At 41.4% G+C, this 26,879-nt stretch overlaps 1 protein-coding gene across 1 annotated transcript; it reads right to left on the bottom strand.

Annotated features, from left to right (window-relative positions):
* Positions 1–676: 676 nt before the first annotated feature.
* POGLUT1 (protein O-glucosyltransferase 1) lies at positions 677–26,279 on the bottom strand. Its single transcript, XM_032150101.2, has 11 exons — positions 26,136–26,279; positions 25,332–25,422; positions 23,797–23,940; positions 17,828–17,963; positions 15,102–15,223; positions 10,178–10,237; positions 8,609–8,708; positions 6,551–6,609; positions 4,824–4,991; positions 3,671–3,727; positions 677–2,976 (listed from the first exon to the last, which is right to left on the bottom strand). Exons 1-11 carry the CDS (start codon positions 26,218–26,220, stop codon positions 2,820–2,822), a joined length of 1,179 nt encoding a protein of 392 aa, XP_032005992.1. The 5' UTR covers positions 26,221–26,279; the 3' UTR covers positions 677–2,819.
* Positions 26,280–26,879: the final 600 nt, after the last annotated feature.

Raw genomic sequence — 26,879 nt, forward strand, 5'->3', positions numbered from 1 at the left:
CTCCTGCCTCTTTTTTTTTTTTTAGAGCCAAGGTCTCACCATGTTGCCCAGGCTGGTCTTGAACTCTTGGGCTCAAGTGATCCTTCTGCCTTGGCCTCCCAAAGATCTGGGATTACAGGTGTGAACCACTGTGTCTGGCCTGTTTGTGCTCTTGTTTGTAGTCAGTCTAGGGGTTAAGTGTAGGGAACTCTTGGAGGTGACCCAAATGAGCCCATTAAATTTTTTGCCCTTGGGAATTTTGGGCTGAGACAGAGCCCAATAGGTAATGGAACTGCATTATAGTAGCACCCTGGAAACAGTCAAAATTCTTGCTGAGATTCCTGGAGGTGCCCTTGCTTCTATCCTTCTAACCACTATGAAACCTTTTTAGATTCCACGAGATGCCCTCATATCCTTCTAATAAGTTACTTTGCTTAAACTAGCTACAGGCAGTTTCTGTTCTTGATCACCAGGATAATCTGACCTGTAGTAGAGTAAGGTGGGTCACTGACAGCACATAGATAACACTCCCGAAATAAATAAAGACAAAGCATTATTTGTGTTATCCAAGTATCCCACTTCATTCAAATAAATTATTCTTTCCTTGAAGAAAAGCATGGCCATTAGCTCTCTGAAAAGGAAAGGGTAAGTTTGGGACTGAACTAGTAACAACAACAACAAATAAAACCTTCAAAAGTTGTAGGGAAACAAATTATTTTCAAAAACAAACAGTTTACATAGTTATACCATCCTCATACCATCTACACTGAGGTAAACAGATAGACAAGTACAAAATCTGAATAACATTTTCTGTATTTAAAGACAAAGATGCCCTTCTTGGCTCCTCAAAGGGCAGGTGAGGATTTACATTGATCCAATTCTTATGGTCTTATCTACTCATCCTTTGGAGCCAGTAATAATCTGTATATAGGATCTAGTTAAGCCAACTGTCTCCATTCCTCCATCCATCCACCCACCCAATAGTTCTTTGTGTGAGGCACTGTGCTGGATCATGGAGCCATCAAGATGAGTAAAACTAGATTCTCACCCATTAATAAGTTCACAGAACGGTAGGAGAAACAGTCAAGTAACTACAGTGATGTCATATAATACAGGCATAAGCAAAGTACTATGGTAGCCCCTTACTGCCTCGAGGAATGAATGAAAGGAGTCAGAAAGAAGGTGATGTTTGAGCTGAAACCTGAAGCTAAATGGGAAACATTCCCAGGGAAATGAATCTTCAGCTCCTAATCTAAAGGATAGCAAATTTTGTTCCTATTTTAATGAGAGGAAATTAAAATTCAGAGAGAATGCTTACACCTAGTAGGGCCTCATAGTGACAAGGCAAAACCATAGTACAACTCAGAAATCTGTACTGCCTATTGCTAGATTCACAGACTAAGAACCTAAGAACATGGTCCCTGTGCATTGCTGGTACTCAAAAAAAAAAAAAAAATCCAACTTTAAACATCTGCTTATTCCATGAAATGATCTTGCCAGGCATGCTCAACTTCTCTAAGGTCATTAGACTAAAAATTTTGTGGAAAGGAGTTTAAAGATCCAAATACATTTCTGACAAATGGAATGTCTGATAATTATGTGACTGAATCTCACATTTACTAATTCTGAAACTAGTTAATACCAAATAGTTCTTAAAAGACAAAGGAAGAGAGGTGATTTCTCTGTGGAAAGGTTGGGCCTAAGGGTCAAGGATGGTTCTAAGTCATCAGACTACAGAGTTTTAATCTAAACATTTTTCTTCATTTTTTACTATGTTAGAAAGAGCACCCTGAGATATTAAACTACTACCCAAAACATCTTTTTCAAAAAGGGAAAAAAGGAAAAAGGAGGCACTCCAACATGGATTTGCACTAAAACAAGTATCTTCTATATATTTGAAGTTGAATGCTCTTAACTACCAACTGAACGGCACGTTCACATATGAAGACTTCTTGTGGTTCCTGCAAGACAGTGAGAGTGTGAATGACCCCTGCTGTGGCCAATTTAAGAAGGAAAAATATTAAAGGTATGCAAAGGGTGAGGAAGAGCTGCTGTTCTATGTATAGTTCCATTAAAGAATGAGGACTACTTCCTAAATTTATTAAGAGGATTTGTCTTTTTTTTTTTTTTTTTGCTTTAGAGAAACATTAAGAAGTAGGGTATGAAGGCACAAAAAGGGAACCTGAAATCCAATTGCAATAATTACTCATGCAATTGGCCTCTTTCTATGTGGCATTATAGAAACCTCCTGAGTAACAGAGTTTATGGTTTTACAAAAGAGAACTCCTACATCATTGCATGGCATGGCTACCGCTTCCTTAGACGGTTCAGAGAATGATCCCCAAGTATTTTTCATAAACACCATAGGGTTTCCTACATTAAAATAAAGTGACAGAGATCATGCCTAGAATAATTTCACAATTCCAGCAATGAGTTGTACTACTTCCAAATGATTAATTTTCTGCTCCAAATAATGGGACAAAGGGCATCATCACATGGACACAGTCAATTTCACAGTGATGGACACACACAGGTGGATGATCTGAGGCACAAGCTGTGATTGGTCTTAAGAAAATGAAAGGTAGAATTGGGTTCAAAATCCACATCTCATAATTTCTGGTCCTTATTCATCCAAAAAGTTGAACTGCTTCATATCAGTGTATTAGACATATTTTAAATCTTTCTCAAGAGTTGCTCTGGGTGCAGCATGATAAGGAAAACCAGGTATTTGGCTTGATAACAGGTATTCAAGGTATAAGTGCCAAGCTTATGGTAAGCTTCTCACCATAGGATATCTGAGATCTGTTGCCACAAACAGGACTACGGTCCTATGATGACTACTATAGTTCAGTTTTCAACATTTTGGGAATAATTTGATTATAACCTTTCCTTCTTGTTACATTGTAAGACAGGAATTTAGAGTATTCACTCAAGAGGTTCTCCCAGTAACAGGTGATGTCATCCATCTGCAAATGGTTCCTAATAAACTGGCTTCCCCTAGAGACAAGATTTAACAAGAAAATGTTAAAGCACAGAATTTAATAATAATAACAGTCTGCATTTGAGTGCTCACCTTGTGCCAAGCATTATTCAGCATTTTATATAAATTAATTCATTTGAGCCTCAAGAACCAACCCTATGGCAATCATATCCACATACATGCATGTAGCAATACAACTTAACATCTTTTTCCTTATTTATTTTATTTTATTTTGAGACGGAGTTTCACTCTTGTTGCTCAGGCTGGAGCGCAATGGTGTGACCTTGGCTCACTGCAACCTCCACCTCCCAGGTTCAAGTGATTCTCCTGCCTCAGCCTCCCAAGTAGCTGGGATTACAGGCACGCACCACCACACCTGGCTAATTTTTTTGTATTTCTAGTAGAGATGGGGTTTCACCTTGGCTAGGCTGGTCTTGAACTTCTGACCTCAGGTGATCCGCCTGCCTCGGCCTTCCAGAGTGCTGGGATTACAGGCGTGAGCCACCACGCCTGGCCTATCTTTTTCTTTAAAACAAGCATACGTAGACATGTGTCTATGTTTTCCCCCAGGACAGCTTTAGTTCTGAATTATCTCCATATAATGAGGATAAAATACAGATGTCACTATGATACCAATATTCAGATAACTTTGGCTAGGGCATAATGGGGATGGCAAAGTAAAGTGGAAAAGGGAAAATGAACGGAACTCACCTTTCAGCAATCTCTTGAGCTACATCATCATTTGCTTTTACAAATTGTAACAGCTCTCTAAAATGAAAAGAATTTCAGACTGTGAAATATAGACCAACTTCATTGGCACTAAGTCAGAAAGACCATATAGATTGAGGTCTACGGATAATTTTAGGTATGTGGATGGTGGATTATTTCCTCCAAGCAAAGATATCAGGGTTCTCTCAAGAACAAAATAATAATTAAAAAAAAACCCGGCCGGGCGCGGTGGCTCACGCTTGTAATCCCAGCACTTTGGGAGGCCGAGGCGGGCGGATCACGAGGTCGGGAGATCGAGACCACGGTGAAACCCCGTCTCTACTAAAAATACAAAAAATTAGCCGGGCGTGGTGGCGGGCGCCTGTAGTCCCAGCTACTCGGAGAGGCTGAGGCAGGAGAATGGCATGAACCCGGGAGGCGGAGCTTGCAGTGAGCCGAGATTGCGCCACTGCACTCCAGCCTGGGCGATAGAGCGAGACTCCGTCTCAAAAAACAAACAAACAAAAAAAAAAAAAACCCACACACTGATTAAAGATAACCCTATTGTAGATTTGGGACATATTTGAGAAAATACAAAAGTTACCTTATATATTTACATATATTTTGTATATTTATATTATATATTATATTATATATTTGTATTATTTATTTTACATATTTATATATAAATATATTTATATATTAAAAAATATATATACAGAGATATCACCATGACGACAATATTCAGATAACTCTGGCCCTTCTCTATACCTCTTCCTAGTTCCTCCCGTCATGAAAAGAAATTTGCTGAAACTTCACTTGAGTCAATTCTCATGCTGTATCTGAAAATCCTTTTGACAATATAATAAGATTGAATATCCCTATCTTTAGTCTTGGAGAGATTAGAGCTTTTTAACTTCATTTTATCTGAAGGTTTCATTTGAAACCAGTATTAAACCGCTTTTTCAAATTAAATTCCACTTATAGCCTACTTGGATAATAATGCAATACTATATATATGCAAACCTAGAGGAAAAAAAGCTTTCAATGGAAAAAAATCGTAGGACTAAATGTCTTACATGACTGGTTTTAAGGCATTTTTAAAAGCAGATTGGAAGGGTCTTTAGAAACTCTGCATTGGGGGATAACTGCTTACTGGACATTGGAGAGATCTGTTTTGACTGGGATATAGTGAACCCATGGCTTCAGCTGTGGATAGAAGAATTCTAGCCACTCATCACCAACATGGAAAACAAGTGAGCCACACAAGAAGAGGTGTTTAAACCGGAAACTTGCAGCTACACCTCGAAAATTAAACAGATACCTGAGGAAAAAAGAACAAAATACGTTTGATACTATATGCCTGCTGCCACAAATATGAACTTTTATGCTTATTCTCCCCTCCCCTTCTTTCCTTTTATGATCCCTCTCCATTCTCTTTCCACTTTGAGTTTTCAAGGACACATTAATATGTTCCTAAGTGGTTTCTATCAACTCTTTGCTTTACCAGTGCTAGGACTACAGGTTGTTCTGGGAATGTCAGGGTGAGGAAAAATAGGGGATATTTTCCCCAGACAGCGCTAGATAGGGTCAGGAGCTGCGTGCCAGGTAGAGTGTATACAAGGCTCAAAAGGAAATGACAGCTTGTAGATTTGGAAAATATTTGAGAAAATAAATGTTCAATGGTAAACACAAAATAAAAAGAGTGAAAAAAATTTCACAAGCTTTTCTAGGCCTAATGTCTCTAACTAGTCATGGCCTCCCAAAGCCTTGCTTTTCCTCTAGTGTACCCCATCTGGTCGAAGGTCTCCACTGCTTCCTGGACATCACCCTCTTCTCTTAAAGTATAGAGCAGCAGTCCCCAACCTTTTTGGCACCAGGGACTGGTTTCATGTGAGACAATTTTTCCATGGATGGGTAGTGTGGGGGAGATGGTTTTGGATGAAACTGTTCCACCTCAGATCATCAGGCATTAGTTAGATTCTCATAAGGAGCATGCAACCTCGATCCCTTGCATGCACAGTTCACAATACGGTTTGTGCTCCTATGAGAATCTAATGCCAAGGCTCATCTGACAGAAGGCAGAGCTCAGGCAGTAATGCTCGCTTTCCCACTGCTCACCTCCTGCCATGCAGCCCGGTTCCTAATAGACCAGTACCATGGCAGGGGGTTGGGGATCCCTGGTATAGAGAAGAGAATGAGGAAAACCAAATCAATTTTCAGAGATTGCCCACAGGGGAAAAAAAAAAAAAAAATGCTGTCTTCTCAGCATTTCTTATGCACGCACCTGTCGCCAACCAGAGTTGCTTTCACCATATAGCTCCTACTCTGTGTGTCACTAGCACTCCTAACTCTGAGCCACCCCCACCACCACTGCCCTCCTCTAGACCTGGTTTTACCTGTTCATCTAATTCTTAGTCCCGGAATTTTATTTTATTTCTCTTAGAGACAGGGTCTCACTATGTAGCCCAGGCTGGTCTTGAACTCTTGGGCTCAAAGGATCCTCCTACCTCAGCCTCCCGAGTAGCTAAGACTACAGGAGCATGCCAGCACACCAGGATAATAATTCTAATATTTATTAACTGAGAAATATTTATTCTAACTTCAACGATTGGGTGGGTGGGGCATATGGAGAGGTAATTCCATTACTGTGATTACTAGCTAGCACGAAGCTGTCTGGAAGCAGGAACCATGTTCCATTCTTCTCTACAGTCGCCACAGAACTCAGGTTAGTGCATACAGGCCCTCAGGAAAAGCCAGTGAAATGAATTAATGCAACTTTCATTTACTCCGGCTGGGCCTTTTTATTAAAGTTCTCACCCAAAGTGAAGCTATTTCAAAAGCAGTATGGAAACCAAGAGTCAGGAGTCCTGCAAATCTTACTTGTATTTGCAGTGATCCACAAGATGGACATCCTTAGCAGCTGGCTTTCCTAAGGTATCCTTTAAGTGGAAAGGAAGTTATTAGTATTAGCAGCAACAGCATTTATTGTGATCACTGTGCAGCGAGCATTGTTAAACATTTCATCGACATTATCTCATTTAAGCCTCATAACCAATAGACTCAGGAGACATTATTATTCCCATTATATAAATGCAGAAGCCAAGGCTTTGGAAGTTGAGATTTGCTCAAGGTCAACGTGGCTCTAAATAGAAGACAGAGTTTTAACTGGGGCCTGTCTGATTTTAGAGTTTAAGCTCACCTAAAGCCATGTTGCCCTCCTTTGAATTCAGATGTCACAGCCTGCAGCACACTTCACTCTGTGTAAATTATGTATGCAGAGAAGGTCCCAAGTGCTGGCTGATGGCCTTAGGGGTGTATATAGCCCATGCTCAAATTTTGTTGGGCATGCAAAGTATTTTTAAAAAAAAAGTCAAATCATTGCCAACATTTATAGGTGGTAGGATATTTCTTGTAAAAATCCAGATTTCCAATCTTTCTTGGAGAATAAAAAGGAAGATCTGGCAAACTGGGCTCTTATTAACATTTGGAACTGTTAGTATTCTCTCTTGCTCACCTCTTGACATCACCTGCTGGCCCTTGGGGACACTGAGTTTGAGATCCCCACGTACATTCCATCCACCTTAGCAGATGGTAAACTCCTTGATGAGGGGACAAGTTTTGTTTGCTTCTGCAGCCTCCCACAGTAGATGCTAACAACTTGTGTTCTAAATGAATAGATTTTTTCACATTTTTATTACTCAACAAAGTTTCTTAAGCTCACTTGCTCCTATCTGACTAAAACTGTATGAAATAATACATGCACCTCAGATTTACTTAGTTTTCTTCCAAGAAGTCTAAAGCTTTTCCTCATAGCATCCTCATATGGTATATGGAAATTTCATATAAAGCAAGTTTAGGGCTTTAATTTCTTTGATTAAGGCAAAAAGCCATAGAGTTAAGAGGAGAGTGGACTATAAACTAACGGTCCCATTTCTGGCTTCACCTTAGAATCACTTGAAAAGTTTTAAACAAATGAAGATTCCTGGACACCATTCCCAGAGATTCTGACTCATTTGATTCATTTTTTAAGCTCTCTGGTTGTATTGCACAGCCAGGGTTGAGACCATTGATTTAAACCAGGGGTTGGCAAACTACGACCCACAGGCCAAATTTGACTCACTGCTTGTTTTTGTCATGGACTAAAAAATTTTTACGTTTCAAATGGTTTTAAAAAAAAGGTAAAAGAGTAATATTTTATGACAATTTAAAATTACATGAAATTCAAATTTCAGTGCCCGTAAATAAAGTTTTTAGTTTTTATTCTTTTTATTTTTATTTATTTTTGAGATGGAGTCTTGCTCTGTTGCCAGGCTGGAGTGCAATGGTGCGATCTCAGCTCACTGCAATCTCTGCCTCCTGGGTTCAAGCGATTCTCCTGCCTCAGTCTCCCCAGTAGCTGGGACTACAGGCACATACCACCATGCCCGGCTAATTTTTGTGTTTTTAGTAGAGACGGGGTTTCACCATGTTGGCCAGGCTGGTCTTGAACTCCTGACCTCAAGTGATCCACCCACGTCAGCCTCCCAAAGCGTTGGGATTACAGACGTGAGCCACCATGCCCGGCTGTAATAAAGTTTTTATAAAAACACTGCCAGGCTTATTCATTTACAAACTGCCCATGGCTGTTGGCAACTACAATAGAGACCATACGACCTGCAACACCTACAACATTTACTATTTGGCCCTTCCTGGAAAAAGTTTGTGACCTCTGGTTTAAACCTTCAAAGTAGTGCAATATACTAGTCATAATATGGCCAGAAAAGCAATGCAAGTTTGAAAAAGGAGAATTCACATATATGCTAATGATGGCTCATGGAACTTTCTTTACATTCACCTCACCACTGAGAGGAAACCTAATCTCAAATTCTACCCAGGTGGCAATGTTCTTTAAGTGAGAATGTTCACTGCTGTAGTTCTAGTCAGATGACTGGTGATTACTTTCATAGATTTCCAGGCCTGGTTTTTGGTGTATTCTGCATCAACAAGTTTTGGATTTTTCCGAGACAGAAGAATGAGAGGATCTCGTTCTGGACTTGTCCTGTAAAAGAAACATGTGACATAAACCTGTGTGGTCTGTATTAGAATACTGTTCCCAATCCCTGAAAGGTGAGCAGGACTAGGACCCAATGCAATGACTCTGCACAAATGGACAATTCACTGGTGCCGTGACAGCAGAGGAGGGGTATACTGGGTACTGCAGCATCTAGGTCATCCAGGGCTGGTCCCCTCTGTACCTTTAGGGCTGGGGGGTGCTTGGCCCTTCTTTGCTTGCATTTGGTCTTGAAGGGTATGTTGTTCAGGTCACTGTGGTCAAATCCCAGGGAATGATTTCCCTTTTAGGAAAGTTCATGTGGCTTCTATAATCACTGGTGCTCATAACTGTGAGGCTAGGTAGTCACGACTCACTAAAACAGCTACGTGACCTTTGTTTTGTATGCTCTGTACAGTCCAGTATAATATTTAATTTTTTAAAAATGCACAAAAACCAAAGGGCTTAAAAACCTGACGACTATATGTGGAAGAATTTCTAGTGATGTTCCAAGTAGCAGAGGGTCTTGACATGTGAGGCATCATGGATTCCTTGATAATCTGTTAAGAACTATGAACCAACCCTCTCTCTTTCCCAGAAAAATGCACATATCCTCACATAATTTCAAGGGAGTCCTAAAACTCTTGAAGTCCAGACATGGTCCCCAAATTAATTTGTGACTTCAAGATTTAAGAATCAGAGAAGTTGGTAAGAAACAGGACATAGTAGCTGGATAATCCATTTACCTCCTGAAGTCTAGCTCCCAAGCGAAGAGGAGGGTGAAGAGAGAGTATAATCTCTGGCAAGGACTCACTTGCTAAAACTACAAAACCCTCCTCCCTTCACAGTCTTTTCTATTCATCTGCTCCACAGATATTTATCATATATCAACACGCTAGGAACCGTTCTTGGCACTGGGACTATGGAGCTGAACAACACAGGGTCCTCCTACTACCTTTGCCATTTTTCTCTTCTCTTTCTTCCCTGCTCCCTTCTTCATTTTCAGCAGTCTCAGTCTGTGCTCTTAACCACTATTTGGCACCACACGGTCTGATAAAAAAGGCAGTCAAGAGATACGGTGATGAGTCCTGCTCTGCATTAACCAGCAGAGTGACCGTGGCATGATCATAAGCTACTCCTAGAAACTGATCATAAGCTACTCATAGGGACTGTAAGAAGACACCCATCTGTTGTGTTTGGCGTCACATAATCAATGCCTGACACATTTGTGACACTATGTAAAATATCTGTTAAATGACTGAAATGGATGAACTTTACTTCTTTGACTATCAACTCAATCAATGGCGATTTCGGCAAATAATGTGAATTATTCTCGAATCTAAAATTGTGACTCCACATTTCTTTCTTTATTATCTTAGCTTTCCCTTTGAACTACAGAGCTTGTCATGCCCTCGAAGTTACTTACATTTTACATTACTTGGAAGAATATCTGTGTAAAATGTCAGAAAATAACTCACCTTGATCCTCGGAAATATGCTGTAGAGTTTTTCTTTTTCCATGGCCACTGTGCTGCTGACCTAAGAATATAGAATTTAATTAGTTTCAATATCTCTTTTTCAACTATATAAGAATGTGCTTTAACCATTTCTGAAGATTAGTTCAGAGCTTCATATTTCTAAATAAATCTAATCAAAGCCACTCAAAAGAAAAAGCCCTAAAGGACACTTTGTTTCCTTTTGCTACCATTTCATTGCTCTGGAGGTGCTACCCAGTTGTATCTACAAATCTACTCCCCATTAACAAGTTAACAACATTGAAAGAAAAGCCCCCAAACCCTGAAGGTTATGATTAGGTCTGTTTATAATTTGGCAAATGTGGATTTCCTCTGTACTTTAAGTAGGGTGCTACTGATGAAATTAATTATGTGAACAGAACTGCAAAAAAATTAAAAAGCATCAGAAATGGAATGAAAGGAAAATCACTCTCTAATTTTATGTTTTCCATAGGTGGGAAGTGTCATCAGATTTAGTCTGATATTTGAAAAGCACCTTCGTATTCTTAAAGCTAGACTAAGTGCTCTATAAAGATGAAGTCCTTGAAACTCAGATCTCAGTACACATTACCACGACCAGCCTTCCTTACTGAAACTGCTAGCTCACAGATGCATCATTCTTAACTTGCTTCGTAGGAACCCTCCCTGCACGGAAGTCTGCACAGCATTTTCTCTGAAAAAGGAAGGGAAGGCTGAACTGAAGTTAATGACGGATTGGTGGGCTGGATTACAGTAATGGAGAAACTGAGGATATAAACTTTCTAGGCACAGGTCCTTTTCAGATACATATAATGTCATGCTGCTCATTTTCAGCTGAGAACGCTGCTCAGTATTTTCCAGGCCCTCAGACCTCCACCTTCAGCCAACCTGGCTCATCCTCTGACCTTTTCTGGATGGATCACCTTTACCTGATTCTCCAGTCTAAGGCCAAAAATATCTTGTTTTCCCCATACTTCTTCCTGCCCAAACAGAGACACTATAGCACTGGATTTTTGTTATTTTGTTTTTAGTGGAAAATGTTTCATGCTCCTTGTGCAAAGTTCTCATGAAAAAGCATAAAGATAAAAGTAAGAAGTCATCTGGAATCTCCCTTTCCAGAGGTAACCATGTAACATTTTAGCCAAGAATTTCCTTGCAATCATTTATTCATATTAGTAGCTTTCAACCTGGGGTAATTTTGCCCTTCCCTCCCACCCAGGGGACATTTGGCCATGTCTGCAGACACTTTTGCTTGTTACTACTAGGGAACTGCTACTGGCATTTAGTGGGTAAAGATCAGAGATGCTGCTAAACAATCCTACAGTGGTCAGGACAGCTCCCAGGACAAAGAATTATCCAGCCCAAAATGTCAGCAACACTAATACTGAGAAACTTTGCTCTATGTAACAGAGGTCACACCATACATACTGTTAGGTAACAATCTTAATAGGAAATATAAATAATAATAACAGCCAACATCTATATAGCACTTCACTATGTTACAGACATTATTCTAAGTGCTTTGTAAATATAAAATCATTCTCACAATCTTAAGAGGTAGGTTTTATCATCCCTGTTTTACAAATGAGGTCCTTTAGAGGTTAAGCAACTTGCACAGAGTCATGTAGCTAATAAGAGCCAGGATTTGAACCCAGAGTTTTTAAAACCTACGCTGCCTTTCCATTCATGCACGATATTCCATTTTATAATCTCTGGCAAAGACTCACTGCAAAAATTCCATTTTATAGTCATGTTATGATTCACTTCATCCTTTACTGATGGGCTTTTAGGTAGTTTCCAACTTTCTGCTCTAAGAAACAACACGGTAGTAAACATCCTTGTACACAAATCTTTGCACATTTGTCTAATTAATTCCTTAGGATACATTCTAGATGTGAAACAGCTGGGTCAAAGGATACACAGTATACATTTCCAATTTTGATACATATTGTCAAACTATCTAACAAAAAATGTATCCATTTATACTCAAAGTTACTTCTCTTTATTTCCTTGGTTCCTGGGGAAGCTGTGGTTAATACACACAGACCCAAACTGTGTATCACTGTTCTCTCTCTTTCATTCTCCTAACCCACCCATCCTCCCTCAAAAGACCTAGGTTAGGACTTGTTTCTCCAGGCAAGTGCTAACAGTGGCCACCACAGCCTGGTGCTACTCCAGCCCTCTTTTTTAAACCCTCTCTGACAGTAACAAATGAAATATTTGATCTGTAAAGAACAATGAATTATTCTACAGAGTGAAATATAAATCAGTGGGCACAAACTCCCAAAACATCAGAAAAATAGAATGAACAGTGGCAGGCAGACGTCAGTGCAGATGGATAAACAAGCAGATTATTAAATTTTCAAGGTAACAAATGAACATCACTAGAGATTCTAAACAGAGGGTTCCAAAAAACAAAATTGTAATTCTATAACCATGAATAAATTCAATTGAATAAAATGGGAAGGTATCAAAAGAAAAATGTATTCATACAAGATTAGACTTTAAAACATTCCATCTGCCTAAAAATTGCTTACTAGTTTACATGGGGGAAAATGGTATTACTAACTACACGGTGGAGTAACTGGATAACACCTTGACCCCAGGAGTTTGAGTCCAGCCTGGGCAACATAGTGAGATCCTGCCTCTTAAAAATAAACAAACAAACAAACAAATAAATAAAGTGACTGTTTCATATGTACTGACATGAAACAAAGATATGGAAAGATTACTTAGATACACCAATAAGTTAGGGGGAAGTTGCCTAAGTTATACATATTTGTAAAATTTTATGGGCATATATAGGTTTCATAATCAGTAAAAATGTTTTTAAAGATTTTAAAAACAAGGCAGCTGCATGACAGGTGGGAAAAGAGCTACAAAAAGAAGAATGTGAAAAGAGTATTTGCAAGTACCTGGGGGGAGGGGGGAGGGAAGGATTAGAAAACTAAGGCCAAGGCCAAGAATAACTTTGGGAAAAAAAAGTTTAAAACCTTTTTTCCAGCTTAGTGTGGTGGCTCATGCCTGTAATCCCAGCACTTTGGGAGGCCAAGGCGGGAGGATCACTTGAGCCCAGGAGTTTGAGATCAGGCTGGGAAACATAGCAAGACCTGTCTCTACAAAAAATTTTAAAAAACAACCAACAAACAAAAAACTACACCTTTTTCCCCCCTCTTTCAAAATTATGTTCAAAACCCAAAAATAAACAAGAAATGACAGTCTCAATGTCAGGAAAACACAAGGAATATTAACCAGTAAAGTAGGTTGGATAATGCACTTGGAAACCGGGTCTTTAGGCCTAGATTTGCTTCTGACCTTGACCAGATCACTAAACCTTTCTGTGCCTTCATTCCCTTATCCCTGAAATAAAGGGTTGGACAAAGACAATTTCTAGTTCCAGTTCTGTAAAATATGAGACTAAGTTATTATTTTTTAAAATTTCCAAATTATACCCACTAGAGAAGTTTGTTTTTTAACAAAGGGATCTACCCGCCACTGAGGACTGCAGCCCTGTATATTTCTTCAGGAAGGGAATATTACTTTAATCCTTTTTGAATCTTCAGCCACACTTGGGAGAGGTGATACGTATTTATGGAGACAAGGTTGAATTGTTTGCTTTCCTTATACCTGAGAGAAGGCCTATAATGACTGTGTTTCTGGAAGTTCCCTAACTAAGCACCAAAGTTGTTTGAATCATGATGTAAAATGTAGCTAGGTAAGAAATATCTACAGCTTGGATGAGCTACACAATCTAAATTCAGAAATCATAGCAGGATGGAGTCAACAGGCCAAGGCATGTCTCAGTCATGAATCAGAGAGGATCTGGAATAAGCTTGTACTTGAGATGCTTATGGGACATTTATGCTCCCTCAGCCCTGCCTAAAGTACTTAGCTCTCAATTGCCAAGTACGTTTATATTCTTCCAAATAATTTTCTATCCCCCCTATGACGAGGTCATTAATTTTTTCTTACTATGAAAGAATGCACTCTTATTTAAAGAATCTCAAGTATAGAAAAATTGAAAATACTGACTGAGCACAGTGGCTCACGCCTGTAATCCCAGCACTTTGGGAGGCCGAGGTGGGTGGATCACTTGAGGCCAGGAGTTCCAGACCAGCCTGGGCAACATGGCAAAACCACATCTCTACTAAAAATACAAAAAATTAGCCAGGCGTGGTGGCACACGCCTGTAATCCCAGCTACTCAGGAGGCTGAGGCAAGAGAATCGCTTGAACTCGGGAGGCAGAGGTTGCGGTGAGCCGCGATAGCACCACTGCACTCCAGCCTGGGAGACAGAACGTGACTCTGTCGCAAAAAAAAAAAAAAAAAAAGAAAGAAAGAAAGAAAGAAAAACTTAAAATACAAAAGTCTCTGATAATCCCTTGCAAAGAGGCATTGCTGATAGTTTAGTATAGACTATTCTGCCCCTTTCTATGGATATGTAAATATTATTAGACACACACAAAATTGTTTATGTTACAGTTTTCTGTCTTTAATTTTTTACTTAAAAATTAGTCACTTAAAAGTAAATAGGCTGGGCATGGTGGCTCACGCCTGTAATCCCAGCACTTTGGGAGGCCGAGGTGAGCAGATCACCTGAGGTCAGGAGTTCGAGACCAGCCTGACCAACATGGAGACACCCCGTCTCTACTAAAAATGCAAAATTAGCCGGGTGTGGTGGCACATGCCTGTAATCCCAGCTACTCAGGAGGCTGAGGCAGGAGAATCACTTGAACCTGGGAGGCGGAGGTTGCGGTGAGCTGAGATCATGCCATTGCACTCCAGCCTGGGCAAAAAGGGCGAAACTCCATCTCAAAAAAAAAAAAAAAGTAAATAATTGGTTATATTATATGGCTTATTTCAAGAAAACCCAGAAAGAGGAAAAAATAAAACCTCTTTAAAGGACCTACCTTACCAGATCTTCTCTGAAGAGGTCCCACCGTCCAAGACCTGTAGGATAAATTGGCCAAACAGCAGGTCCCCCTTCCCAAAATGTCCAAGCAGGATACATGATATCATGGTACTCTGATGTCTTCAACAAAAACAGACAGGTCGTTCTAAATCAGTCTTGGAACAGAGTGAAAAGAGGCAACTGCAATCATGCCACAGGATCTGGACAGCCTTGGTTTAGTGTCACATTGTCAAAGATATATTTTCCCTATTTTCCAAAGTCTAGCCTGTAGACATTAAAAGGCAAAAGTGACTATGGATTAAAAGTCATGGGCTCACTGAATTCCAGAATTTAGAATCACATTAAAGGTCAGCTTTTTCAGTTCCCCCAAATTCTGTTTTTCCAGAGGATATATACTGTTAAGATTTCCAATTTAAGGAAACAATATGCCCAATTCTGAATAATCACAGAGCTCTCTCATTGTTTAACTATTACACTTAAGAGTTTACACTGTCTTATCAGTTTTTGGTTATTTCCCAATGGGTTTTTTTGAGAGCAAGAGCCAAGAAATACAGTGCAATGGTTAAGAGTGTGGGCTCCTGAGGTGCATCATATGGGTTTGGATCTGACTCCACCTCTTTACAGTGCTAGGCAAGTTACTTAATGGTTCTATGCCTCAGCTTCCTTATCACTGTAATGGGGGAAACAATAATATCAATAATATGATCTACCTAAAAGGTTTATTTTGAATATTAAATGAGTTGATACACGTAAAATTCTTAGAACAGTAGCTGGCACATTGTACATACTTGGTAAATATTGGCTAGTGTTATCTCATACTATGGCACTGTTGGGCTCACATTGATTGGTCAATAAATTCTTGGTTATTCACTGATCAGGGTCAGAAGTATGGATGAGCAAAATGAGAAGAAGAGGTGTTATCACATATCTTTTGAAAGAAGTTTGAGGCTGGGCACGGTGGCTCACACCTGTAATCCCAGCACTTTGGGAGGCCGAGACAGGTGGATCACCTGAGGGCAGGAGTTCGAAATCAGCCTGGTAAACATGGTGAAACCCCGTCTCTACTAAAAAATACACACAAAAAAATAGCTGGGCATGGTGGCAGGTGCCTATAGTCCCAGCTACTCAGGAGGCTGAGGTGGAGAATCGCGTGAACCCAGGAGGTGGAGGTTGCAGTGAGCCGAGATCGCGCCACTGCACTCCAGTCTGGGCAACAGAGTGAGACTTTGTCTCAAAAAAAAGCAAGTTTAAAGCCATATGTTCCCCCCCCCTTTTTTTTTTTTGATCCACCTGCCTCGGCCTCCCAAAGTGCTGGGATTACAGGCGTGAGCCACTACACCTGGCCTCCATTTGTTTCCCTTCTATGGTTACTTCTGTTAAAAATCTGGCCACTGATAAACCTCTAACTCTACTGTTTCTTCCACTGGAAATACATGCGCAATATGCTGTTTGCCATCTCTCAAATATGTAAAAAATGATGTGATTCATCAAGCACCTTAAACATAACAGCTATTCAATAGAAGCTGCACAATTAACTATAAAGTCGACAGTAAAACTCTCCCTTGGAAACTAGAAGTCACTGATTTAAAAAACAGGAAGGAAGTAAAGATGAACAGAAAGTCAGTATACCAATGATCGTACTTTATTATCCACAGAAACAATAGATAGATAACAAACACGAAGTCCCTACTGACTTACATGGGAGCCTCTATCTGTTCTTCTGAGTGAGTTTCATGACAAACAATGGAACCAAGCACTTTTGAGAAATGAGGCTAGACCATGGGAAATGCAACACACATGTGGCCTCTGCCCACTTGCAACACAGGAAATAAAACAAGTCTAGGGAGAAAGTAAACTGTGATAAAGAAAAAGTGGGGATAAAAGGTCCCTCTGCTTTGGACAAACCAAATCAGAGATAGTGTTCCTTTTCCCAAATTCCATGGGGTTTTCCTCAATTCACTCTTACCCCATAGAATCTTCCATCCACTCTCTTCTAGCCTTCCCACCTTCACCCCCAAATGCTTTCCTTGTCTCTGGGGAACCAAGGCCCATCCCTGCCAATACAACATTTACATGAACCCGAGCACTGACAAGACATTCCTTGCCTCCAATTCCCCAAGCCCACAGGTGTGTCCTAGCTACTCCAATCTTCCACGATGAGTCTAAAAGATCACCCTCTTGCATAGCCCTCTAGGCTATCTCCAGCCTATCCCTTCAATGCACTGCTTGCACACACACCGTGTGGAGTTATCTGGCACCTTCAGGTTCACTTTTAGCCACCCTGGGCCCCTGGAATATGGTGACAGATGGGACAGCTGATACCCAGCACTATGGCTGAATATATACATAGTAGGAGCTCAACAAACTTTTGGAATGAAGGTGTTCCCTAACCCCAAGCTTTCTTGGACCCCTTCCTCTCATGCTCTGTAGGATCTTCAAGACCCACCTCTAATTCCTGGAGGTTTCTCGGGCCTCTCACGCCCTAGCCTCCATCTCTAGCCCTATCGACACTCAAGCAATCTTACATGACTTACCAGTTCTCAACGTCTTCTCCTATGTCTTTTTGCTCAATCACTGTAATGCTAATAGAGACACAGACCCATTTCTGGACCTCAGTCCTCATCCTTACCATTACCCATCAGACTATGTCACCGGACAACGATCTCATGCTCATATCCTAGAGGACCACCCTCCATCCACCCATGTGGCTCTCCCTGTACTTACCTTACTGAAGGAGAAGACTGGGATGGCAGGCTCCATCCATTTAGGAACCTGAGGATAATCTCGTACATTGATCACCATCTCCATGTCAGGGAGACGCCCAATCACTTCCAAAATAAAGTGCTCAACACCACTACACCTGTCAACCAGACATACCATAAGTTCAGCAGAGTAGTGCCTGCAGGCTCTAGGACAAGGTGAGGTCCTATTCACATTTTAAAGTAATACAAGCCAGTATTCCAGATCATCAGCCTACTGCAAAGTGTCCTGAAAGCAATGCTTCTAAACGGGCTATTCTGCTTTTTTGTATTGTGCAAGTTCACTCCTAGCTAAGCTGCTCCAGCTTACAATACTTAATAAAATTTTCCAAACAAATCATCAAAGCTTTGAAGGGAGGATTATTGCTACTTCTACCACTTTATTCATTCCAGTTCTTTTATTTCCCTTATATGGAATAGTTTAATTAGCAGGCAAGATACAAACTCTCGTAACAGCTGAAATAGCTAATTTTCTATCTGTGTTCCTTTGGCTTTGCTCCTCACAAAGACACCATTTTTATTTCCATTTTAATTAAGTCTCCTAGTTTATGAGAACAGATAGAAAACCTTTCATTACCTTCAACCCGAGTAAAGAACATTATCAAAATCAGTTCTGCAAGCCAGAAAAAGTGTTATATACATAATCATAAATACTGTAATATAGCTTTCTGACTAGATTCCCTGGGAAATCAGGGATTTCTTGAAAGAAAAAGAAGATACACTGACAGTTTAGCTTGTTTCTGCCTCATCCTTTGAGGTCCTGACCAGCACTATGCTAGGGGCAGCATTCAAAGGCTTGATCAAAATTTTCTGGCAGCATGGAAATAACTGATTTAAAATATTGTTTTACTACTTGGGAGACTTAGGCAGAAGGGTTATTTGAGCCCAAGAGTTCTAGACCAGCAACATAGCGACATAGTAGGCAATATAGTGAGCTCCTCTAGCCAAAAAAAAAAAAAGTGTTTTATACATAGGAAAAATATCAACGGTTCATAAACATAGGAAAAGATGCTCAACTGTATTAATAATAAAGAAATATCAGTGAAACTAGATACCAATTTTACCAATCAGATTGGCAAAGATCAAAAAGTCCAATAGTGCAGTGTTGGTGAGGGTGTGAGATCTATTCACAGCATATGATATATGGGTTGTGGAAGTGTTTAGCCTCTTTGTAGGACAGTTAACTTCTATTTACCAAGATTTCTCTTTTTTTAAGGTTTTTTTTATTTGAGGCAGGGTCTCTCACTCTGCCACTCAGGCTGAAGAGTGCAGTGGCATGATCATGGCTCACTGTGGCCTCAAAAATCCTAGGCTCAAGCAATCTTCTCACCTCAGCCTCCTGAGTAGCTGGGACTACAGGTGTGTGCCATCACACCTGGCAACTCTGTATGTGTGTGTGTGTGTGTGTGTGTGTGTGTGTGTGTGTGTGTGTGTGTGTGTAGAGACAGAGTCTTGGTATGTTGTCCAGACTGATCTTGAACTCTTGGGCTCAAGTGATCCTCCCACCTCAGCCTCCCAAATTGCTGGGATTACAGGTGAGAGCCACTGTGCCCAGCCTATTTATCAAGTTGTTTTTTTTTTTTTTTTTTGAGATGGAGCCTTGCTCTGTGGCCCAGGCGAGAGTGCAATGGCGCAATCTCAGCTCACTGCAACCTCCAACTCGGGTTTCAAGCGATTCTCCTGCCTCAGCCTCCCGAGTAGCTAGGATTACAGGCACAGGCCACCATGCCCAGCTAATTTTTATATTTTTAGTAGAGATAGGTTCTCACCATGTTGGCCAGTCTGGTCTCGAACTCCTGACCACAGATGATCTGCCCGTCTCAGCCATCCAAAGTGCTGGGATAACAGGCATGAGCCACCTCACCCAGCCTATTTATCAAGATTTTAAAATGACATTAATTGCCCTAGTTATTATACTTTTAGGAATTTAGCCTACATATATATTTACATGAGTGTTCACAGTAACAAGGATGTTCACTGCAGCATTGCTTGCGTTACCCAAAAAGCAAAGTGATGTGGTAAGGGATAATTTAAATGTCCACTGATAGAGGGCTGAATAAAGAAATCCATATAATAAGTTATTACGCAGCCATGAAAAAGTGAGGCATTCTCTATGGACTCTTATGGAACAATCTCAAAATCTACTGTTATATGGAAAAGAAATCTAAGTGCAGAACAGAAGACAGAGCATGTTTTAGTTTGTTAATGAGTCTAGATGCTTGTAAATGTACAGACTATTCTAGAAGGATATACAAGACACATAATTCTAATTGTCTTTTGAAAAGAGGTCTCAGGAACTAGCGGTCTGAGGGTCTGAGGTGGAAGAGAAACTTCCTTTTCACTGAATGTCTTTTGGAGGTATCCAAATATTTTAGCATGGTAAAATATTTGGGTATTTTACATATCCAAACTGCATGTAATACTCTTTGACACTAAAAGAAAAAAAAAACTAGTTAAAAAATGTAAAAAAAAATTGCAGCACAATTTATACATTACAGCTAAAATGGTCGTATTTCTTTCACATTTGGCTTTTAATTTAATTTAATTTTTATTTTTTGAGATGGAGTTTCTTTCTTGTTGACCAGGCTGGAGTGTAATGGCGTGGTCTTAGCTCACTGTAACCTCCGCCTCCCGGGTTCAAGCGATTTTCCTGCCTCAGCCTCCCAAGTAGCTGGGATTACAGGCGCCTGCCACCATGCCTAGCTAAATTTTTTTGTATTTTTAGTAGAGTCGGGGTTTCACCATATTGGCCAGGGTGATCTCAAACTCCTGACCTCAAGTGATCCACTCGCCTCAGCCTTCCAAAGTGCTGGGATTACAGGTGTGATTCACCATGCCCGGCCACATTTGGGTTTTAAAATAGTACTCTCTTATATGATTCCATTTATAGAAAACCAGAAAATAATGTATAATTTGAGAAAGTAGTCAGCGGCTGCCTGAAGGTGGGGCATGGGGAGGAGTGGGAGACAGGGAGACAGGGAATGCAAAGAGGCAGAAGGAACGTTTTGGTTGTGATGGAACGTTCATTATCTTGGTATAAACATACATGAAGACTTATCAGTGTACACTGTAGGTTTTATTTTTAATTGATAAATAATAATTGTACATATTTACAGGATACAATGTAATGTTTTGATATATGTTTACATTGTGGAATGAGTATATGAAGCTAATTAACACATCCTCATATACTATTTTTTTGTTGTGGGAACATTTACATTGTATACTTTATATGTAATTTATGTTAACCACACCTCAATAAAGCTGTTATTAAAAAATACCATTACTCCTCATCTTTGAAATGACTTATCTCTAGCATTAATTAGATAAACCTCTGGTTCCTCTGCTCATCCTTGAAATGTGGAGTTTATATTTTATTTTATTCAAAACTGAATTTTTAAAATGTCACATAGATTTCTGATACTGGATGAGTTAAAAGTATCTAGACCTGCCTGTAATCCCAGCACTTGGGGAGGCCGAGGCAGGCAGATCACGAGGTCAGGAGTTTGAGACCAGCCTGACGAACAAGGTGAAACCCCGTCTCTACTAAAAACACAAAAATTAGCCGGGTGTGGTGGCGGGCGCCTGTAGTCCCAGCTACTCAGGAGGCTGAGGCAAGAGAATGGCTTGAACCTGGGAGGCGGAGGTTGCAGTGAGCCGAGATCAGGCCACTGCACTCCAGACTGGGTGACAGAGCGAGATTCTCTCTCTAAAAAAAAAAAAAAAAGTATCTAGACCTAGAAAGATATTATTTCTAGCTATATGGGAATCTTTGAGATATCATACAACTGTGTGCATTTCATTCAGGGTTGTGTTTTGGAATACTGCATCCTATTTGTATTTTGTCCCTCTCTGTTTTCCTTAGTTGTATATGTAGCTAGGATAGGGAACATTCAGTGTCATTGGAAATATATATTATTTTATTGCTAATGAAGGTCCTGTACTCCCTTCAGAACATTTCTAAGCTCATGATTATGACCAAAATGTTCTGAGCTCAGGAAGAAGAGAATTGTGCCTTTCAGAAACTTTGAAAGCATCTCATTTCATTTGGCAATTGTTCAGCAAACTATTAAACATTGGGTAAGCTTTCAAAGTCCAACAATGTCTATATTCTTATTTTATTTCTCACTTGTGGAAATTAAAAATTCTCCTAGACTCACAATTTGTATTTAAAGTCTCTATTATTGAGTTCCAAATAATGGAACAAATGTCTGTTTAAAATATCTTAACCGTCTTTTCCTCTACAACCTTATTTCCTCCAATATCTGATAGCCAAAGGGTAACTGATTTTCTCAGGGTTGTGAGATATTAAATAATCTTTCTTTTTTATTGTTCTTTATTATTATTTATTTGAGACAGGTCTTGCTCTGTCACCCTGGCTGGAGTGCAGTGGCATAATCATGGCTCAGGCTTACTGCAGCTTTGACCTCCTGGGCTCAGGTGATCCACTCACTTCAGCCTCCTAAGTAGCTAGGAATACAAACACATGCCACCACACCCAGCTAATGTTTGTATTTTTTGTAGAGATGAGGTTTTGCCATGTGGCCTAGGCTCGTCTTGAACTCCTGAGCTCAAGCGATCTGCGTGCCTTGACTTCCCAAAGTGCTGGGATTATAGGCACAAGCCACCGTGCCCAGCCTGTTTTCTTGTTTACATTTATTTATTTATTTATTTATTTAGACAGTTTCGCTCGTTTCCCAGCCTGAAATGCAATAGCACGATCTCAGCTCACCGCAACCTCTGCCTCCTGGGTTCAAGCGATTCTCCTGCCTCAGCCTCCTGAGTAGCTGGGATTACAGGCATGTGCCACCACAGCTGGCTAATTTTGTATTTTTAGTAAAGACAGGGTTTCTCCATGTTGGTCAGGTTGGTCTCGAACTCCTGACTTCAGGTGATCCGCCCGTCTCAGCCTCCCAAAGTGCTGGGATTACAGGCGTGAGCCACTGCACCCGGCCTTGTTTACATACTTATAAGAATAAATGTTAAATTGTTACAAAGTTATTAAATACAAATAATATAAATATTTATGTACAAATTGATAATTTTTTGCAACTCTGCACATTTATTTTACTTTTAATGACAGAATAGGGATTGTTTAGAAAGATGCTCTTACATAAGGGAATATTATGCCCTCTGAGTTTTGTACCTTCTAATTTTATAAAGATCTGAGTTTAAAAAAAAAAAAAAAACCTCCAAAAATAAAGTTTATATTTTGGTATGTGCAATGCTGCCTAAACCCAACCTCCATGCTCAGCCCATGACCCTCCCTGCCTACCACCCTGCCTTCAGCCCACTGACATGGTACCTCAGGTCTCACACCTGAAGTTCTGAAGTCCTGGCTAGTGTAATTTGCAGCACTAGTTACTCCTCTTTTTTTATTTATTTATTTTTTAATAGACAGGGTCTCACTCTGTTGTATTATTTGCCACTCTGCCGGATTATTTGCCATAATCCAACTCCTGGGCTCAAGTAATCCACCACAAAGTGCTGGGATCACAGGTGTGAACCACCAAACCCCATCTAGTTACTCCTCTTGACTCTACCACCCCCCCCTTGAATATTCAGTATCTAGAACTACACTGGCCCATGACAGACATTCAACCAATTCCTCTTCCTCCTTCAGCCCAGCTCCCTCCTGCTAGGCCTGCTAGGCCTCATCAGCCTGTGTCCTGCTACTATATCCCAGGGAAGGAGCAGAAGAGGTAGAGCCACCAACAGTACAACCAGTGATGAGCCAAGCCTCAGGAGACAGGCTTCGAGAGGAGCTCGCAAGAAAAATTCCCAGGCAAGGAGAAGAGCTCGTCACTATTTCATAGTCTGCCTGAAATGTGAGGAGGGATCTGCTTGTTAGTCCCATGAATTGGCTCCTCTATAAAAGGGTATCAAGCCCATATGTAATAAAGTCAGAAGATATATCTACCTCGTAACTCTTACCTTGAGGGGAACATGCAGTCATTTTCCCGGTACAGTCTGTTCTTAGTGATCTGATAGTGGGTCCCTAGCTTCCGTCTGACTACCTCTGCCATCGTCTTCCTGGAGATGCCTCCTCGGAAAGGAGTTAGATCCTCTTCTATGACACTGGGAAAGAATGGGAGTCATCAAGGAAAGCAGGCCAAGAGAGTGGTGCCATTCCACCTACTTCCTAAGTGCATTTAGGTTTCGTATTAGAGAACACAGTAAGTGGAAGGAAAGAATTGAGAGTGAGAATGAACAGCTCTTCCCTAGAAGCCCTGTAGGTAATTTGAAACATCAAATGCAATAAAGCAATAAAAAGTAAAAAGCAGGTCAATGTCTCTTCTTCCTCCTTCCATCTGGATTGCCCCTCCCTTGGCAGTTCTGTATTCCTCTTTCGCTACTCATGCCACACCTGTGTCCTTCTAGTCACTTCAGTCCTCCTGGCATCTCCTCCCAATCCCACAGGAGGTGAAGTTTATGCCTTACAGTCTAGCACTGACTCTCTTGTTCTGGTCTGTCTGGTCCACACTCTCCCCCACAACCCCTTACTCTAGTAGCGTGACAGCAGTAACCAAAATTACACTATTTTGTATTCCTTTTAAAGTGAGTGCATAGTAAGTTTTCAATAAGTATCATAAGCATCCAAGGAATTTTTTGAGGAGTCAAAAATAACATAAAAAGGAGCTTAAAAGACCCTGTTATTTAGCTGATGAAGAATCTGAGACCCAGAGGAATTGAAGTGGCTTGGCACAGGCGTAACCAGTGGGAGTACCGGCACTAACACCCAAATCTGTTTTCAGAGTTATCTTTCTACCATACCTCATCCCGGCCCTGATGTGCATTCTCTCTCTTTTTTGAGACAAAGTCTCACTCTGTCGCCCAGGCTGGGGTGCAGTGGCATGATCTGGATTCGATGCAACCTCCGGGTTCAAGCGATTCTCCTGCCTCAGCCTCCCGAGTAGCTGGGATTACAGGCACGTGCCACCATGCCCAGCTAATTTTTGTATTTTTAGTAGAGACAGGGTTTCACCATGTTGGCCAGGCTGGTCTCGAACTTCTGACCTCAGGTGATCCACCTGCCTTGGCCTCTCAAAGTGCTGGGATTACAGGCATGAACCACCATGCCCAGCCTGATGTGCATTTTCTAAAGATAACCATCAGGAAATTTAGGACTAGATTCAGCGATAGATGGGTTTATTTCCTCAAAAATATTTATCGAGCACGCACTGAGGGCTAACACCAGGGAGAAAACAGCAAAAAAGACACAGACCCTGACCTCAAGAAGCTTGCAGCCCAGTGGGAAAAACAGATGCACGTGCACTGAATCCCGCAGCGAGTCAGTGGTTAGGTTGACACCACCTGAGCCTTTCGCATCCCAGAGCATTTTTATTCCCCAGAAATAGAAAAACATCCTCGCCTTTCTGACCACTGCAACCAAAATCTCTCAAGGATGTTAGAATACTTCCTGTGACAGCAACTAAACTCTCAAAGACACATCAAAGAAAAGAACTCACCCATGGTAGCAGCTGCAGTTTTGACTTGAACATGGTTCGTAATTCTCCAAAGACCTGTTAATTTGGTCAATAAATACTTTCCATTTTGAACCTTTAAAAAGTGAAGTAAATGAGAGTTAAAAAAATTTTCCTGAGCGTTATTTGCTGACACCACACAGGCAGAAACAACAGAAGACCAAAACTTTCAGAAATCCCCTTCCCATCCCACTGATGGAAACGAAACGCCAGGGAGGAATTTTTGTGTGTGCAACCCCCACGCTCACGTCAAGTCTGTTCCTCTATCCGGCTGTCAGGTGTCCAAGAAACTGGAAAATTCCTAAGCTTAATGCCCAACCCTCAGAACTCTACGGATAGTGACGCGGACTCTCACTTTCTACTAATCAAATTGAACTCCACAAAGAGGATCAGTTAAAAGCTACAGACATTAAACCCCTCTTCTCTTCTGGCAACGCATATACACACACGCGCGCGCGCACGACATTTGCCCCCCTCCCCGACTCCTCAGTGTTTCAGGCAGGTCCAGGGTAGCCAAGCACGGGCGACGCCTCCTGCGGGTGAACGGGGAATTCCCTCTCCTCCCTGTCATTCTGAATTCCGGGGAATGGGTTACTCTCCAGGGTCCAGAGCAGGAGCAGAGACCCCGGGCACCTCACTCTCCGCCGCAAGCGCCCCGGTGCCTTCTGCCCAGCTCCGAGCTACAGCGGCCGCTGCATCTTCCCGGGAGCCGGCCGCGCTGGGAAGCGCCTCGGGACTCCGGCCAGACCCCGAGCCCAAGGGGCAGGCTCGGCACTACCCGGAGCCCACCTGACTCCTTCTGGCGGCCCTCCGCTGGGGGCAGGAGGAACAACAGCAGCCAGAGCCGAAGGGGCGAGCTAGCCCACCACTCCATCGCCAGCGGACCTACTGCAGATTCCCCGCTGCGGCGCTGGCGGAAGCGCGGCCCCGCACAAAGATGGCCCGGGAGCCGCAGCACGTGGGCGGCGGGTCGCCCCGCACAAAGATGGCCACCCTGGCCCCACCGCCCCTCTTCCAGTCCCCAGCCTTGAGGCGGAGTTTCTCTGAGAAGGCTGCGCCGGGAAGATGGGGAGAATAAACGAATGGACCAGTTGCCTATCCTCCCTCCCTGGCACCCCTGGAAAAATAGGTCTGCAGCCAGAAAACTGAAGGTCAGAGAGGGTATGTTTCACAGTTAGTGGCACAACCAAGGCTTGGCATAGAGCCTAGGCCAAACAGTTTTTCTCTTGACGTCAAATTGCCTCTTATCAAATAGCATAGATTTGTTGAGCGTGTGTGTGTGTGTGTGTGTGTGTGTGTGTATACACACAGCATGGTTAGACCCCAAAGGTTGCAATTAGCATAGCAGGGATCCCTTTGTAATAGGAATTTGTAACAGTTGGGGTGACTTAGACGTAGGAAAAAAAATCAATGGTGTTAAATAAAGTTTATGGGAGGTCGTTGTTTTGGACAGAACTCTGGCACTAGGCCTCAAGAGAGTAGACAAAACCAGAATGGAGGCATTTGTCCTAGGTGCCAGGTAATGAAACTCAA

The sequence above is a fragment of the Hylobates moloch genome, unplaced genomic scaffold, assembly GCF_009828535.3.
Source record: "Hylobates moloch isolate HMO894 unplaced genomic scaffold, HMol_V3 SCAFFOLD_4, whole genome shotgun sequence".
NCBI classification, from domain to species: domain Eukaryota; kingdom Metazoa; phylum Chordata; class Mammalia; order Primates; family Hylobatidae; genus Hylobates; species Hylobates moloch.